This window comes from Manis javanica, chromosome 1 (assembly GCF_040802235.1).
Source record: "Manis javanica isolate MJ-LG chromosome 1, MJ_LKY, whole genome shotgun sequence".
Classification (NCBI taxonomy): Eukaryota; Metazoa; Chordata; class Mammalia; order Pholidota; family Manidae; genus Manis; species Manis javanica.
In genome coordinates, this window is record NC_133156.1 from 217,051,674 (window position 1) to 217,066,042 (window position 14,369).

A 14,369-nucleotide genomic window follows, 5' to 3' on the forward strand; every position below is an offset into this window, starting at 1 on the left:
ACTATGATAATAAGAATGCCTTTGAAAAAAATGACTTATCCTAAACAACTTGTGTTCACTATACATGTGTAGCCTTTTATCCAGAAACCTAAAAAGATACTGGCTGGCCCCTTGCTCTGGGACTTCCCTCTTCTTGAGAAGCCTTCTTTGATCTCGAATCCTTAAACATCTGTTACTCTATCTTTCCTTTTATTTGCTATTCTTCTCCATCTGTGGCCTTTATCAACTTTATTCTCTTCCACCCTATTTCTTCCTTAATTCTCTTAATTTTTCCCATAGCCTTTCCTTTGTCCCCACTTCTCCTAACCACTCTACACAGTTGAATGCTGATGAGCACCCTGCCCTGCTCTGGACAACACCTCCTGCCTCAACCTGTCCCCCACACTGCCATGGCCTTGTGCCCAGCTCTCTGAAGTTCTTTCTCATAACACTCATGTAGGCATCACCCTCAGTTTTAGACAAAAGAGGTACATACTCAAACTCTTGCTCTGTCACTTCATTTATTCATTCAACATTTATTGAACACTCACTATGTGGACTGGGCCCTGAGATCAAACAATGAACAAGAAATATTTGGTCACTACCCTCAAATCCAAGCCAGTACAAAGAAAGATGCTTATGTTTAAATCAATAGCAGAATACATGTAGTTTGTAAACTAAAATGATGAGGTTTCTTTCCCTTAATTTCCTTAAGCAGTGTTTCACCATAAACAATCTGAGACAAGAATATACCAGAGGCAAAATAATTTGCAAGAGAAAAAAACAAAATGGAAAGGAAAAAGACATCACTCACTGATGTAAATGCCAGCAGCTCCTCTTCAGTTAGCTTATGCACTGGGTTATTCTTTTGGAAATTTGTGCTTTAAATTTTAAAAAAGTCAAGTTAGTTCTAAAATGCATGTTGTACTAACGAAATATAATCTTTAGGAAGGCAACATAAACCATATATATTTGAAAGCATATATTTTAATATTATTGCATTATATACAAATAAGGACATGAGTGTCAAAAATAAGTTCAAAAAGTAATAAAATGTTGACAAATAAAATGTGGTTGGGGTATTAAATAGCAACATAATTTATTCTACTAGGAAAAAAGTGGTCCAATCTGTGCCACTCCACAAAGAAAATGAAATGAATTAATATGGCACCAACTCCTATTAAACCCATGCCAAAAAAAGTAATTACCATAACCATTAGATAGGCAAAATTAATAAGTTGTCAAAGAGACAGAAAAATGGGAATTCTTGGACCCTGCTGTTCCAAATATGCTTTGGTAGAAAAATACTGGGAAACAATTTAGCACTGTCTTGAAACATGAACATTCACATATCCTGACCTTAGTAATTCCATCCTAGGTATAAGCCCAGAGAAATTCTAGAACCAGTAACTGTGGAACCAGAAATTCTTGGGCCAGGAATCATATACACAAATATCCATAGTAATACTCTATGTAATAGAAAAAATCTGTAAACAACCCAAATGTCCAACAGGAGACTTACAATTATGAAATATTCACCCAATGGAACACTATACACTGCGAAGTAAGTTGTAGCCACATATAAAACATGAGTGAATCATAGAAACACAATAATGAGAAAAAAACAAACCACAGACTACATATAGTAAGATACTGCTGTCACAAAGCTCAAAGACAAACAAAATGAGACAACTGACTTAGAGATATTAAAAACATGTGAGTAAATATTATTTTTTTAAAAATCAAGAAAATGACAAAATTCAGGATAGCATTAGCTTTTAGGAAAGGCAGGAGGATGAGACGGAGAAGCACACTGACTGGGCTAATGGCATTTGTAATCTCCTAGTTCTTAACTTGTGTGGCAAGTTCATTTTATAATTATACTATTTAATTTACATTTGCATATATTTTTAAATTCTTCTGTATGTAAATATTACTTATATTTAAAAATGAAAAGCAAACACCACAAAATTGTATCGCTTCCTTATAATTTTCAATATTGCTAGGGGATTTTATAAGCCTAAAATGTCTACTTAATAATTCTTGAATGAACTTATTTTTATTGTTGGTAAGAAAAAATAAGTGAATCAAGGGGAAACTATTAGGAAATAATTTGCTTAAAACATACAAACACACAGACATATACACTTAGTCATTTCTAGTTTAACTATACAAAAAAATTATGTATCAGGTGCAAAGAAGATCCAATTAACCTGAGGGCCTTTCAGTGCTAAGACTGTGATTCTGATGAGTGAACAGAGCATTAAAAGTCATTCCAAGATAAGAACCTCATCCAAAATGGATTAACATTCATCTCTCACATACAAAATTCCAATCCTAAATTCACCACATGAAGTATACAGATAAAGTGAAATGCTACAGGCTCATAACAAATAATTAATGACACAGTCACTGAGTCAGGCCACCATCCTTTACCATAATAACTGATGTAGGCTTAGAATATACTGTTTTAGAATATACTGTTTTGCAAACCTGAAAACCAGTTTGAATTCCCAAAGGGCGGCTGTGTTTAAGGAATTCCTACAAAAGCCAAGCAGGCTTACAGAGTATAAGACACATGGGGCAAGCTGCAGCATGTGATCTTCAGAGAAAATGAAACTCAAGCAGGAGGCCAGCAAAGGACAAGAGTAGACAGGAAGGTGCATGAAGCTAGCCCCACTGTTTCACCAACCTATTATCTGTAAGAATTTGCCTTTTCTATGGCTCCTCTCTAAAGCAGCCCAGCCTACCGTACTGCCCAAGTCACCTCTGCACAGGGGTTAGTGACTATAGGGATCAGGCAGAGATCAGGTAGCATAACAAATCACCCTTCACAAACTCCAACAGTAGCTCAGTTTGCACAAATCATCAATTCACTGAAGTTCTAACACAGAGGTTTATAAGCTGCATCAGGAACTCCAAGATTCAGAAAATAATCAAATAGTTTTCACTAAACAATGAAGATTTAAATCACCCATGAAGTCCATTCAGTACTTTTAACTCTTCTATCAAGATTTCACCAAGATTTATTTGGGAAAAAAAACAGTGTTTGTAGATAAGCCTTTTCTTGGTTTTTTGGTCCTCTCTCAACTGTGAAGTATAACTCAGTACAGCTGAAGGTCCACTGACACAATGCCTGGGAATATACATATATATATATATATATACATATATATATATATGTGGTTTGATTTAATTTTCTGATGAGTTGACAATTATGAAATTGTTAAAATAATGTTTTAAGAAACAGCACAAAGGAAAACTCAGAATTTGGGTCAGTAAAACCTGGATTGAAGCCCTAATTAATGTTTTGTAATTCTGAACAAGTTGTTTAGCTATTTGAATCCTGATTTCCCAAATGAAAAATAGAAATACAACCTCTAGTGTTGTTAGAACATTAATGAGGGATAATGTGAAAGTACATGGTATAATTCCTAGCACATAGTATTGCTTATAAATGGTTACGTATACTATCTATATACTAAGTATCACTATGAATTAGACAAATAATTTTTCAATAGTAAGCATAAATTCTACAGCTGGAATCAAATAACATGACAGGACAAGCTATTTGGATTTAGAAACAGAACTCTATACATGTGATCCCTTCCAGGGATTCCTGGTAGGCTACAAGAAGACCCACAAAACTTCCCTCCTCTGATATCCTTGCTAGTGAGGCATAATGTGAATCTAGTCATAAAACAAAACAAAACAAAAAAACAGACAAATTCAAACTGATAGAAAGTCTACAGAATAACTGGCTTATAAATTTCAAAAGTGTCAAGATCATGCAAGTCAAGCAAAAATGAGGAATTATTTCAGACTGACAGAAACTAAAGAGGCATGACAATTCAATGTAACACATATATTCTAGACTAGATCCTGTGCTATGAAGATTCTTGCAAAAACTGACAAAACTTGAATGGGGTCTGAGTATGAAATGATAGTAAAGTATGAATGTTGATTTCGTGATTTTGATAGCTCTATTGTGGCTATGTACAAAAATAACCCTGCTTGTTGGAAACACACACTAAAGTACTAAAGGGTGAGAGAGTATCATATTAGAAAATTATTCTCAAAAGCTCTTCATGATGCCTTGCCCTTCCAACTTTGATCCAAATTTAAATTTATTTCAAAATAGAAAAGAAAAACAAAAGGAAAAACTGGACCTACCACACATAAAGTTTTATAGTATTAAAAAATAATTCTATCCTTTGAAATGTAAATATCCTCAAAGGTCAAATTGACATTCTCACCTATCCTAAATACCCTAAATCTATTCCTAGTAAAGGCTAACCACAGAAATTTTACTTCTTTGAATGAAGAGAAGGATAAGTATACCAACTCACAGGAGATTCCTGACATTCCTAATCTCTAACCCTTTGATTGATGGCCTAACTAGTCTCGATTTCCTAAGATTACAAATGCCCTATTCATCTGGGACTCTTGGGGCATCCCTCAATAAATATTTCTCCAACACAAGAGAACCAACCTGCAAGATGTTCAAATTTGCCAATAAGTCATTTACTCACCAGATTCCAAGGATAACAGCAAGTTCTTCAGCACAGAGGTTGGGCATCTGAAATTGCTCACAATCTGCTAACTTTATCTCATTTAGAATGGTATCATCATTGAGCTCAAGATTCTAGTGGAATACAAAAGAAAATATTTAGCCCAAAAATTAATTTGATTCCTTCAGCAGACTGTATGCAACTGACTGCTGGTAGGGATAACTGACCTTTTGTTTAAAGAGTGTACAGTGTCTATAGATGGTCATTGGGCTGTTTCTTGTGAAATGCTTATTTGGGGGAAAATTTACTATGTAGAAGTGGAGGAAATGTTATCTATACCTCAGGATGCACTCATAATATAATTAATAGGATTAGCAGCTATCATTGATTAAACTTAGTAAGCAAAAGCCCCTCTAACTGATGCATCAGGATTCAAAACCAGATCTTTCTACTCTGCCTCAAAGTTCTAGCCTAAAACATCAACTCCCAATTCTATTTCTCAGCAGAATTTGGAATAGCCAAAATGATTTGAAAAAGAATAAAATCTGAGGACTTTGAATGCTTGATAGAGTACTTGATTTCAAGAATTACTACAAGGCAAAGACAGTGTAGTATTGGCATGAAGATAGACATACAGATGAATGGAAGAGAACAGAGTCCAAAATTTTAAACCCACATTATGTGATTAACTGATTGTCAACAGAAGTGCCTAGGTGATTCAATATTGTAAAGTCTTTTCAATAAATGATATTGGTACAACTGATATCCATATGGCAAAAAAATGATCCTCTACTCTTACCTCATACCATACACAAAAATTAAATCAAAATTTATCACAAACCCTAATGTAGAAGCTAGCACTTAAAGATTTATTGAAGAAATCATAGGAGAAGATTTTTAACTTTGAGGTAGGCAGACAGTCCTTAATTAGGACATAAAAAAAACTGAGCCATCAGAGAAAAACTTAATAAACTGGACTTGATTAAATTAAATATTTCTGCTCTTTGAAAACATTGTTTAGAAAATGAAAAGTGAAGCTACAGGCTCAGAGGATATATTCACAAAATACATATCTGAAAAAGTACTTGTATTCAGAATATGGAAAACTCTTACAACACAACTGGAAGATAAGCCAATATAAAAATGGACAAAAGATTTGAACAGACACTTCATAAAAGACAATCACAAGTGGCCTAAAATCCTTGACAACAATCATCAACAGGGAAATACTAATTAAAAAGACTGACAATACTAAATGTTGAAAAGGATCTGGAACAATTAGAAATTTCATACACTGCTGGTAGAAATATAAAATGGTACAACAGTAAACAGTCTGCCAGTTTCTTAAAATTAACATACATTTACCATATAAGCTACCAATTTCACTCTAAGTAGTTTCCCATGAGAAATAAAAACATATATCCACACAAAGACATGAATTTATTTTGTAGTTTTATCTGTAAAGCCCCAAACTGGAAACAATCCAAATGTCTGTCAACAGGTAAACAAATTTAAAGAAATGCAATGTTCAACCCACGGAATTCTAATCAGCAATAAAAAGGAACTACTGACACATGCAACCACAGGTAAATCTCAGTAACATCCTACTGAACAAAGAGGCCAGATACTAAAGGCATGTGAAGCATAAGTCCATTTGTATAAAATTCTAGAAAAGGCAAACTCTCTGTAGTCACAGAAAGCAGATTGATGATTGTTTAGGGCCAGAGTGGTAGGGAATTAACTACAAAGGAGCATGGCAAAACTTTCTGGGAATGAAACACATCCTAACTGTAATGGTTGGGTGTATGTATTTGTTAAATCTTATCAAACGAATGGGTTTAACCTCATCAATTAAAATGGGTTAACTTTTCTGCTTATAAGTAATATTTTTTAGAACGTATTTAAAAAAATGAATTACCAAAAAATAGCTAAACCCAAATGAGATACCCCTACACACATACTCAGTAGAATGGCAAAATTTAAAACACTAACAATACCAAACATTGGCAACTGGTGCTCTCAAACACTGATGATGGGATGTGAATCAGTACCACCACTTTGGAAAACAGTTTGCCAGCTTCTCATCAAGTTAAAAACACACTTACCACACAACCCAGGCATTCCACTCCTAGGTATTTACTCAGAAGAATTAAAAACATATGTGAACCACAAATGTTCAGGCACCTTTATTCATAACAGCCAAAGACTAATAACAAAACAGAAAACAGCTCAATTGTCCACCAAAAGGTGAATGGATAAACTACCAACCACACAGCGAAATAATACCTAGCAATAAACAGGAACAAACTATTGGTATCAACAAAACATGGATGAATCAATCCCAAAAACATTATGTTGGAAACAACCGAAGTGTCAATCAGTGGATGAATGGATAAAGAAGTTGTGGTGTGTACACACACACACACAGATAAAATTCAGCCACAGAAAATGAGGATACCCTACTAGTTGCAACAACAAAAATGGACCCTGAAGGCATTATGCTTAGTGAAATAAGTCAGACAGAGAATGACAAATAATCTCACTGACACGTGGAATCTAAAAATAGAAGAAAAAAAAACCTCAGAAAAAGAGATCAGACTTGTGGTTACCAAAGGCAAAGGGGACTTGGTAGAAGGTGGTCAAGAGGTACAAACTTCCAGGTGTAACATAAGTAAGTCCTAGGGATGTAATGTATGATTTGACACTTTAGCTCACACTGCTCCATGACATATAGGAGAGTTGAAAGAAACCAGACAGAAGAGTCATACTATATAATTCAATGTATTTGAAATTCTAGAAAAAAGCAGTTCACAGAAAGCAGAGCAGGGGAAGGAAAGCGAGTCACTGAAAAGGAGTATGAGTGGGCCTTCTGGTGTAAGGGAAATGATTCTTTATTTACAGTGGTAATTACAGGGTCTAACTGTCAAAACTCCATACGATTAAAATTTTTTCAAATTCAATAAAAGTAGCTAAAACTAGGAAGACTTTAGGAACAAATTGTAAGCAGAACCCTCCAGTTTCAGAAAGCTGGAAGTTGTCTATGGCTAAAAGGTCAAACCTCTTAACTGGTAAGCAGTTAATCTGTCCAAATCACAGCCCAAAGGAACAGCTTTCCTTTCGTCCTCAAGCTCACCCTAACTGCAGGCCTTGCTCTATCTACAAGGTTTCAAGCAAAGAGTATACAACCTCTGATCAGCAACTGCTGACTGGACAAACACAGAACCTGAGGCTGCTGCTGAGAATCCACTGACAAAGTGGCTCTTCCTCCCTGAATGAGCACCCTTCCAAAGGGGGCTGGCATGTATGCAGCACACCCTGGCGGCTGTCCATTTCCAGCACAGGCTTTGCATAATTTTAAAACCTCATGCAATTTTAAATTTTCTAATGGCCACACTTAAAAAGCAAAAAAAAAAAAGTTTTACCTAACACATCAAAAATATCCTTGTAACACGTATCAATAGAAAATTATTAATAAGATACTATATATTCTTTTTCATGAACACAGTCTATGAAATCTGGTGTGTCCTTTACACTTCAGCACATCTCATTTGGGTCAACCACCTCCAAGTGATTAATAATCACATTTGGCGGATAGCTACCGTACTGGACAGTACAGCTCCGAATATCCCCAAACTCTCGCCTTTCTGCATCTTATAGGGTTGCATCAGACTGCTTATTAATACCCAATGATTAATAACACACTTGTGGGGAACCTTTATAGATCTAATCTGATTCCTTCACAAAGTGTGATGTAAAACAAATGATGAAACTAAGAATGCAGTAACTTCCCCAGGTTCTCATCCAGGCTAACAACGAGGACAGGAGAGGAGCCCGTCTCGTCCTTCCAGCCATGGGACTCTTCCCCTCCGACACAGAAGACCTGAGACATGTCGGTGTGAGTAATGGGGCAGCACTGACTTGCCAGAAAAAACAAGTGAACAAAATAGTTCTGGTCTTTATTCAAAATTCTCCATTCCTATTTGGTTCTATTTTGAAATTATAATGGGTCTTCCACATACTTACTGACTTATCTAACAAGCCCAAATTTAAAGTACTGTTCTACCTTAGTCCCACTTGAATTTCATAACATTCTACTGAATCAAGAAATTAGCACACAATTTACCTCCAATGTGTGGGATTCAACATATTTAGCATTTAATACATATTTCCTTTTAAGTGATGCTGATCACATATGCCTTTGTCTTTTCTGTGAATACACAATTTTAATTTATTCTCCTCCATGCAACAATTGAACAACTAACACAGAGACTGTGTGTTTGATCTCCACATTGGGTGGCTCATAATTTTTGGCTTACTAATTCCTAATATCCAATAGCTTTAGTTTGTAATTCCCCATTAGTGACACATTAAATACCTGGGAAACATTATGTTCCTCACTGGCAGTAAAATTACTGTACTTCCTCAATTCTCAGATACATATTTTCACACTGTACTATTTCTAACCATCGGAATATTTTGAAATGACTAAAATATGACAGTGCTTTTTTCCCTGAAGAGTGGTTATTAAACAAGTAGTGGATTTTATAACTGAAGTGTCTATGACATAAGGATGTATTATCTATAATTAAATAAGATCTACCTCCCAACCATGAGTATAAAGCTGTTTCTATTTAATCCAAACCTACATCACATAATTTACACTTTCTACCCTTTAGTAGTAATTAATGGAGATCATAAGGTTACCCGAATATATTTTCTTTCAAATATGAAAGATAAAACATATTACATTAAATTGTACATCATTTTTATACATTCCTCATAACAGTCATCATATCCTGTTTATCATCATAGGAGATATTTTTCAACAGGCGAACTCCATATAAAAAAACAATAGATTAGTGAATTAAATGCCTGGATTGCAGAATTAAATCTGTTTTCATCAAAGCTGTGCTTTGGCCTAAAAATCAAGCTTACGACATTAATCTAAGACTTAGGACTGGACTTGGGTTATATGAAAAGGTGCAAGGAGGACAGTCCAGTATATATAAGGAGGAAGCAAGGAACAGCACAGTTCCCTGACCAGCAGCAACACAAACACCTGTCCAGCTGTGGCTCAACCCACCTGAGGAAGCATAAACCACACCTTGCGTGATCTCATCCCTGAGATCGACATTGACATCTTTCCCTTCCTTCCTTCCTTCCCCTCTGAGAACCAACAGCGGTTCCTCCCTGAAGTTACCACAAAAGCAAGCCAGACAACGCTGGGAGCAGGCCCAAGAGGTGTGCAGTGTCTCATCAGAGGCCTTCCTTGGGACTTCACCTGCTAGCACTCTTCCTTCCCGTCCCCAGTCCCCATCCTGGTGCTACTTTCAGTAAAGAAGAAAATTTTAGCATACAGTGTATCTAAGATAAATTCATCTGCAGGCTCTGTAATAAAGAGCAGCAAGACATGGGCTTCCAGGGCAGTGACAGCAACCACAGGACACCTAAGAGTGTTGGTCTGGGGTCTCTGGGATAAGAAAACACAAATGCCAATGACCGCCATAAATTTAAGCTACCAGGGAAGAATACATTTGGCAGCTCAAGAAGAACTAAGGTAGGACCAGCCCAATAATGACAGAGTAAAAAGACAGATCAGAAAAGGAGTTCTGATCACCTGTTTGCATATTTAAAAAGGGCCCAAGAAATTTCAAGGTCTCTCAATGTTCAAAAGTATCCACAGAAGGCAAAAGTAAGGCAATAAATATGGTAGCAACTAGAACATTAATATCTACTCAGTCTGCCTTTGGATTTCTTCAGGGAGGTCGGTAACACATAACTAACTGCATTATTAATTCTTATTTACTGAAGTTGAGAAGAAAAGTAACATTTTATCTCTACTTAAGGGTAAAAAAGGCTTAAACATGGGGTTGCATTTTGGGGGCTTTTTTTGCTCCCAAGCCACCTTGAAAAAGCTCAAGAACAGATAAAATTAAGGTCTTCCCACCCAGTTCAGGGTTTCTATAAAACTCACCTATTAAAACTGTTACCCTTGGAGGTTAATTTAAATACCTTACAATCCTACTCACCTTGGTTAAATGTTCCTGAGGAGTGGGTGCTGGGCTGAACTCACAATCTGAAAAGACATCCTCTCCCCTTCTTACATCTAGAATAAGTTGTGCCACATAATTTTCCTGGAACTGTGTCCTTTTTCCCAAAGCACCTGAAAAAAATATATAAAATTATATTTATTGACTTGTCAATCAGATCTACTGTACAGTTATAAGGAGTAATATTTTCATAGCACTTTAAAGTTTATAAGGCATTTTCTCTATTTCACATAGGAGAAACCTGAAGTCCAATGACGATTTTAAAATGACTTACAAAATGATAAAGCCAATAAGCTCTGGGCTAGAATTCAAACCCAGGATGTCTGCCACTTGATTTCACACACTTACTTTTGCATCAAACTATTTCCTTCCTCAAAAAGGAGTAACTCATTAAGTTTCAAAGGTAGAAGAAATACTATCATCTCCATATAAAAGATGAAAAAATGGAGGGTCTGAGGTGTGGCCGCTTGCTGAAGATCACAGGGCTTCTTAGAATCAGAGCCAGAGCTTAAAGCCAGGGTCTCCAGGGGCCTAAATCCCAGTCTGTTACACTGTCTGGCTTCATTTAATATCAATATTTTTTTATTCTGTATCTGAAATAACTTGCTGCAGAAATAACTAGCTTTAAGAGAATCAAAAGTTCTAACATCCATTCTCTGGCAAGAATCAGATTACAAAGACCTTGATTCCAAAGACCAGTCCAAGAAGTCTGGATTTTATCGTGTGATGAGTCTGGCTCTAAGTTATACATCAACTTTTTAAACATGTTACACTGAAAATAGCTACTGAGATGGTCTAATGCAACTTACTTTTTTATAGTAAAGCTACAACTGAATGGAAAAAACTAATAATCTGATTCTCATTTTATATTTGTGAGCACCACGTTTGTATTTTAAGTTCTTCACTCCTAACTTGGAACAAAATATGAAGAACTAGCTAGTTAATGTATCAATAGTTAAAGCTAACTAGACAGAGTACTGTGCTATGAGTTTTTAAACAGTCCAAAAAATTTCCCTGAAGACCAAAATATTTCAAAAGTATGATCTTTGAAATTAACCTCACAAGTTATGTTACATATAACTCTATTTTCAAATACAGAGAAGACTTCAACTTACCATGGCCATTGTTACAACAAAAGTTATAAGAAGAATGTTTAATACTTTTCTCCAACACAAACAATGTAATAAAAGATGGTTAAGATCCCAGACTAGGTCACAAACTCATATTTAACTTATAATACATTTTAAGGATTTTATTGACAGGCCAACTCAATAAGCAGCAAAGAACCTAATGGCTAAAAATGGGTCTTGGAGATAAACTAGACCTATGCTAAAGAAGACAAACCGGTTCAGTCATTTCAACATTCCCAGACTGGTAATCACAGCTTGGAATGCTGAGCCGAAATTCCACAGGTAAAAATGGTGTGATCAACTAATGATGTCTGACTTTCATTAGCGTATTCAATATTGAATGCCAGTTGTATTGTGAGATTAGGGATACAGCAACAGATAAAAAGAAACCAATGTTTCTTATTTGGCATTCAGAATTAACACAGAGGTTTTTGGAGAAATTCTGTAATTTATTTGTTCACTCAACAATTCTTTACTGAGTGCCAACTATTTGCCAGACATTTTAAGGGTTTTTGTATTAAATCATATTAAATTGTATTGTGAGTGTTAAATATCTAAACAGAATAGTTAAAAATTTCTGTTCTTAAAGAATACCAAAAAGCAAGGTAAGTATTTATTAGAAAGGGCAATGTTAAGACGTCAAACTACAACTTGGGAGTCAGGAGGGACTTTAATAGGGTCACATCCACAGCCAAATGGTCAAAAGTTCAATCTATTTTTTTGTAAAGCAAAGGACATAAAAAATCAACTACAACCATACTACACAGCCAAACTGCCAGTGTATATATTAGTTTTATCACTAAAACAAATCAATTACTCACAAAAGGAAAAAGTCTTACCTGTTAAATTAATTTGTAATTTGCTGATGTCTTTAGCAATGTCAAACTGATCTTTTGCTTTTTTATATTCATAGTAATATAAAAATACGTAAGCACATTCCAGATGGAATTGAATAGCCAAATATTTGCCAGAATCATCAATAAATAGATTCTCTAGTTTCATCACTGCAAGACAAAAGATGAAACATTTAAAACTGATGAAAATAAAGATAGACTGAGTAAATGAGGATGTGGAGAAAAGGAGACCTCCTACATTGCTGGTGGGAATGTAAATTGGTGCAGCCACTGTGGAAAGCAGTCTGGAGTTTTGCAAAAAAAAACTTAAAATAGAAGTACCATACAACCCAGTAATTCCACTTCTAGGAATTTACCCAAAGAAAACAAAATCCCTGATTCAAAAAGATACATGCACCTGCTATGTTTATCGCAGCATTATTTGCAATAGCCAAGATATGGAAGCAACCAAAGTGTCCATCAATAAATGAATGGATACATATACACAACGAAATATTATTCAGCTATTAAAAAAAAAGAAATACTGCCATTTGTGACAACATGGATGGACCTAGAGGGTATTATGCTAAGAGAAATAAGCCAGGTAGAGAAAGACAAAACGATATGATTTCACTTACTTGTGGACTATAAAAACACAACAAAACAAAACAAAATGAACAAAGTAACAGTCGATGCATAGACACTGAGAATTGACTGGTGATTACCATGAGAAAGGGGTTGGGGTAGCTGGGTGGGGAGGGGGTGCAGATAAAAAGGTACAAAAATTCTGATCATAATGTAAATTGGTCACAGGGATGGTAGTACAGCATGGAGAATACAGCCAGTGATTCTCTAACATCTGATAGTAACTGCACTACTGGGGGTGAAGATTTAATAATATGGAGAACTGCTGAAATACTGTGTTGTATACTTGAAACCAATATAAGATTGAAAAACAACAATACTTCAATAAAACAAACAAACAAACAAAGGTGAAATAAAGATTGACTCAGACAAACCAAACCTAACAATGTTAGCCACAAGCAGAGGGGCACTAAATCTCAAGCAGAAGGAATTTTATTCTAGATGAATGGTTGGAGATGAATGAAGGAATAAAGAACATTAAAAATGGTAAATCTAAATAATCATTAATTTAATTAATAAGCTTTAATGTCTTGTGGGAGCATTTAATCAATAAGCATTAGCATCTCTTAAAATTCTGTACACATATACACCTTTACCTACCCAAGAGAAACAAATGACAAAAATTCTGCACAAAAATGGTCATGGCAGCTTTATTTGTAACAGCACCAAACTGGAAACAACCTAAATGTGTTTGATGTGTATCTTAGTCAGTTGGAGGTCCTAACTCATCATTAGGAGAATGGATAAACAAACTATGGTATATTTATGCAATGGAATGAAAAAAAACAAATTGCTGATAAATGCAATTTATCACTGGAAGAATCTTGTCAAAGAAGTGGAAGAATCTTGACTCAAACAAAAGAAGCTAGTCAAAAAAAGAGTACATACAGTCTGAGTCCATTTATGTGAAGTTCAAGAACTGACAAAAGTAATCTTTGATAATAGAAATTAGAATAATGGATTGTCTCTAGGGGCAGAGTAAAAGAGTGAAATGTTTCTGCGGTGATAAGAATGTTCTTTATCTTAATCTGGGTCTTGGTAACACGAACTGAATACATTACTCAAAATTAATCAGCTATAGGCTTAAGATCTACATGAATAAAGTAAAAAACTACACCAAAAAAAATCTATTGAGTAAAATGTTCAGTCCATAATATGTGAAGTATATATATTACATAGTCCCTGCTCTTAAAGAATTTTAAATATTTGATGAAATCTTTA

The 14,369-nt window shown here is 35.2% G+C and overlaps 1 protein-coding gene across 5 annotated transcripts in view; it reads right to left on the reverse strand.

The window, feature by feature from the left end:
• TTC27 (tetratricopeptide repeat domain 27) overlaps positions 1–14,369 on the reverse strand; it is a 179,702-nt gene that overhangs the window by 146,524 nt on the left and 18,809 nt on the right. For all 5 annotated transcript variants that reach the window (XM_073214488.1, XM_073214494.1, XM_073214504.1 and 2 more), the window contains exons 6-9: positions 12,510–12,674; positions 10,520–10,653; positions 4,512–4,624; positions 794–860 (exon numbers count right to left, since the gene is read on the reverse strand). In XM_073214488.1, the coding sequence (XP_073070589.1) occupies positions 794–860; positions 4,512–4,624; positions 10,520–10,653; positions 12,510–12,674 (479 nt within the window). The remainder of the gene's footprint in view (positions 1–793; positions 861–4,511; positions 4,625–10,519; positions 10,654–12,509; positions 12,675–14,369) is intronic.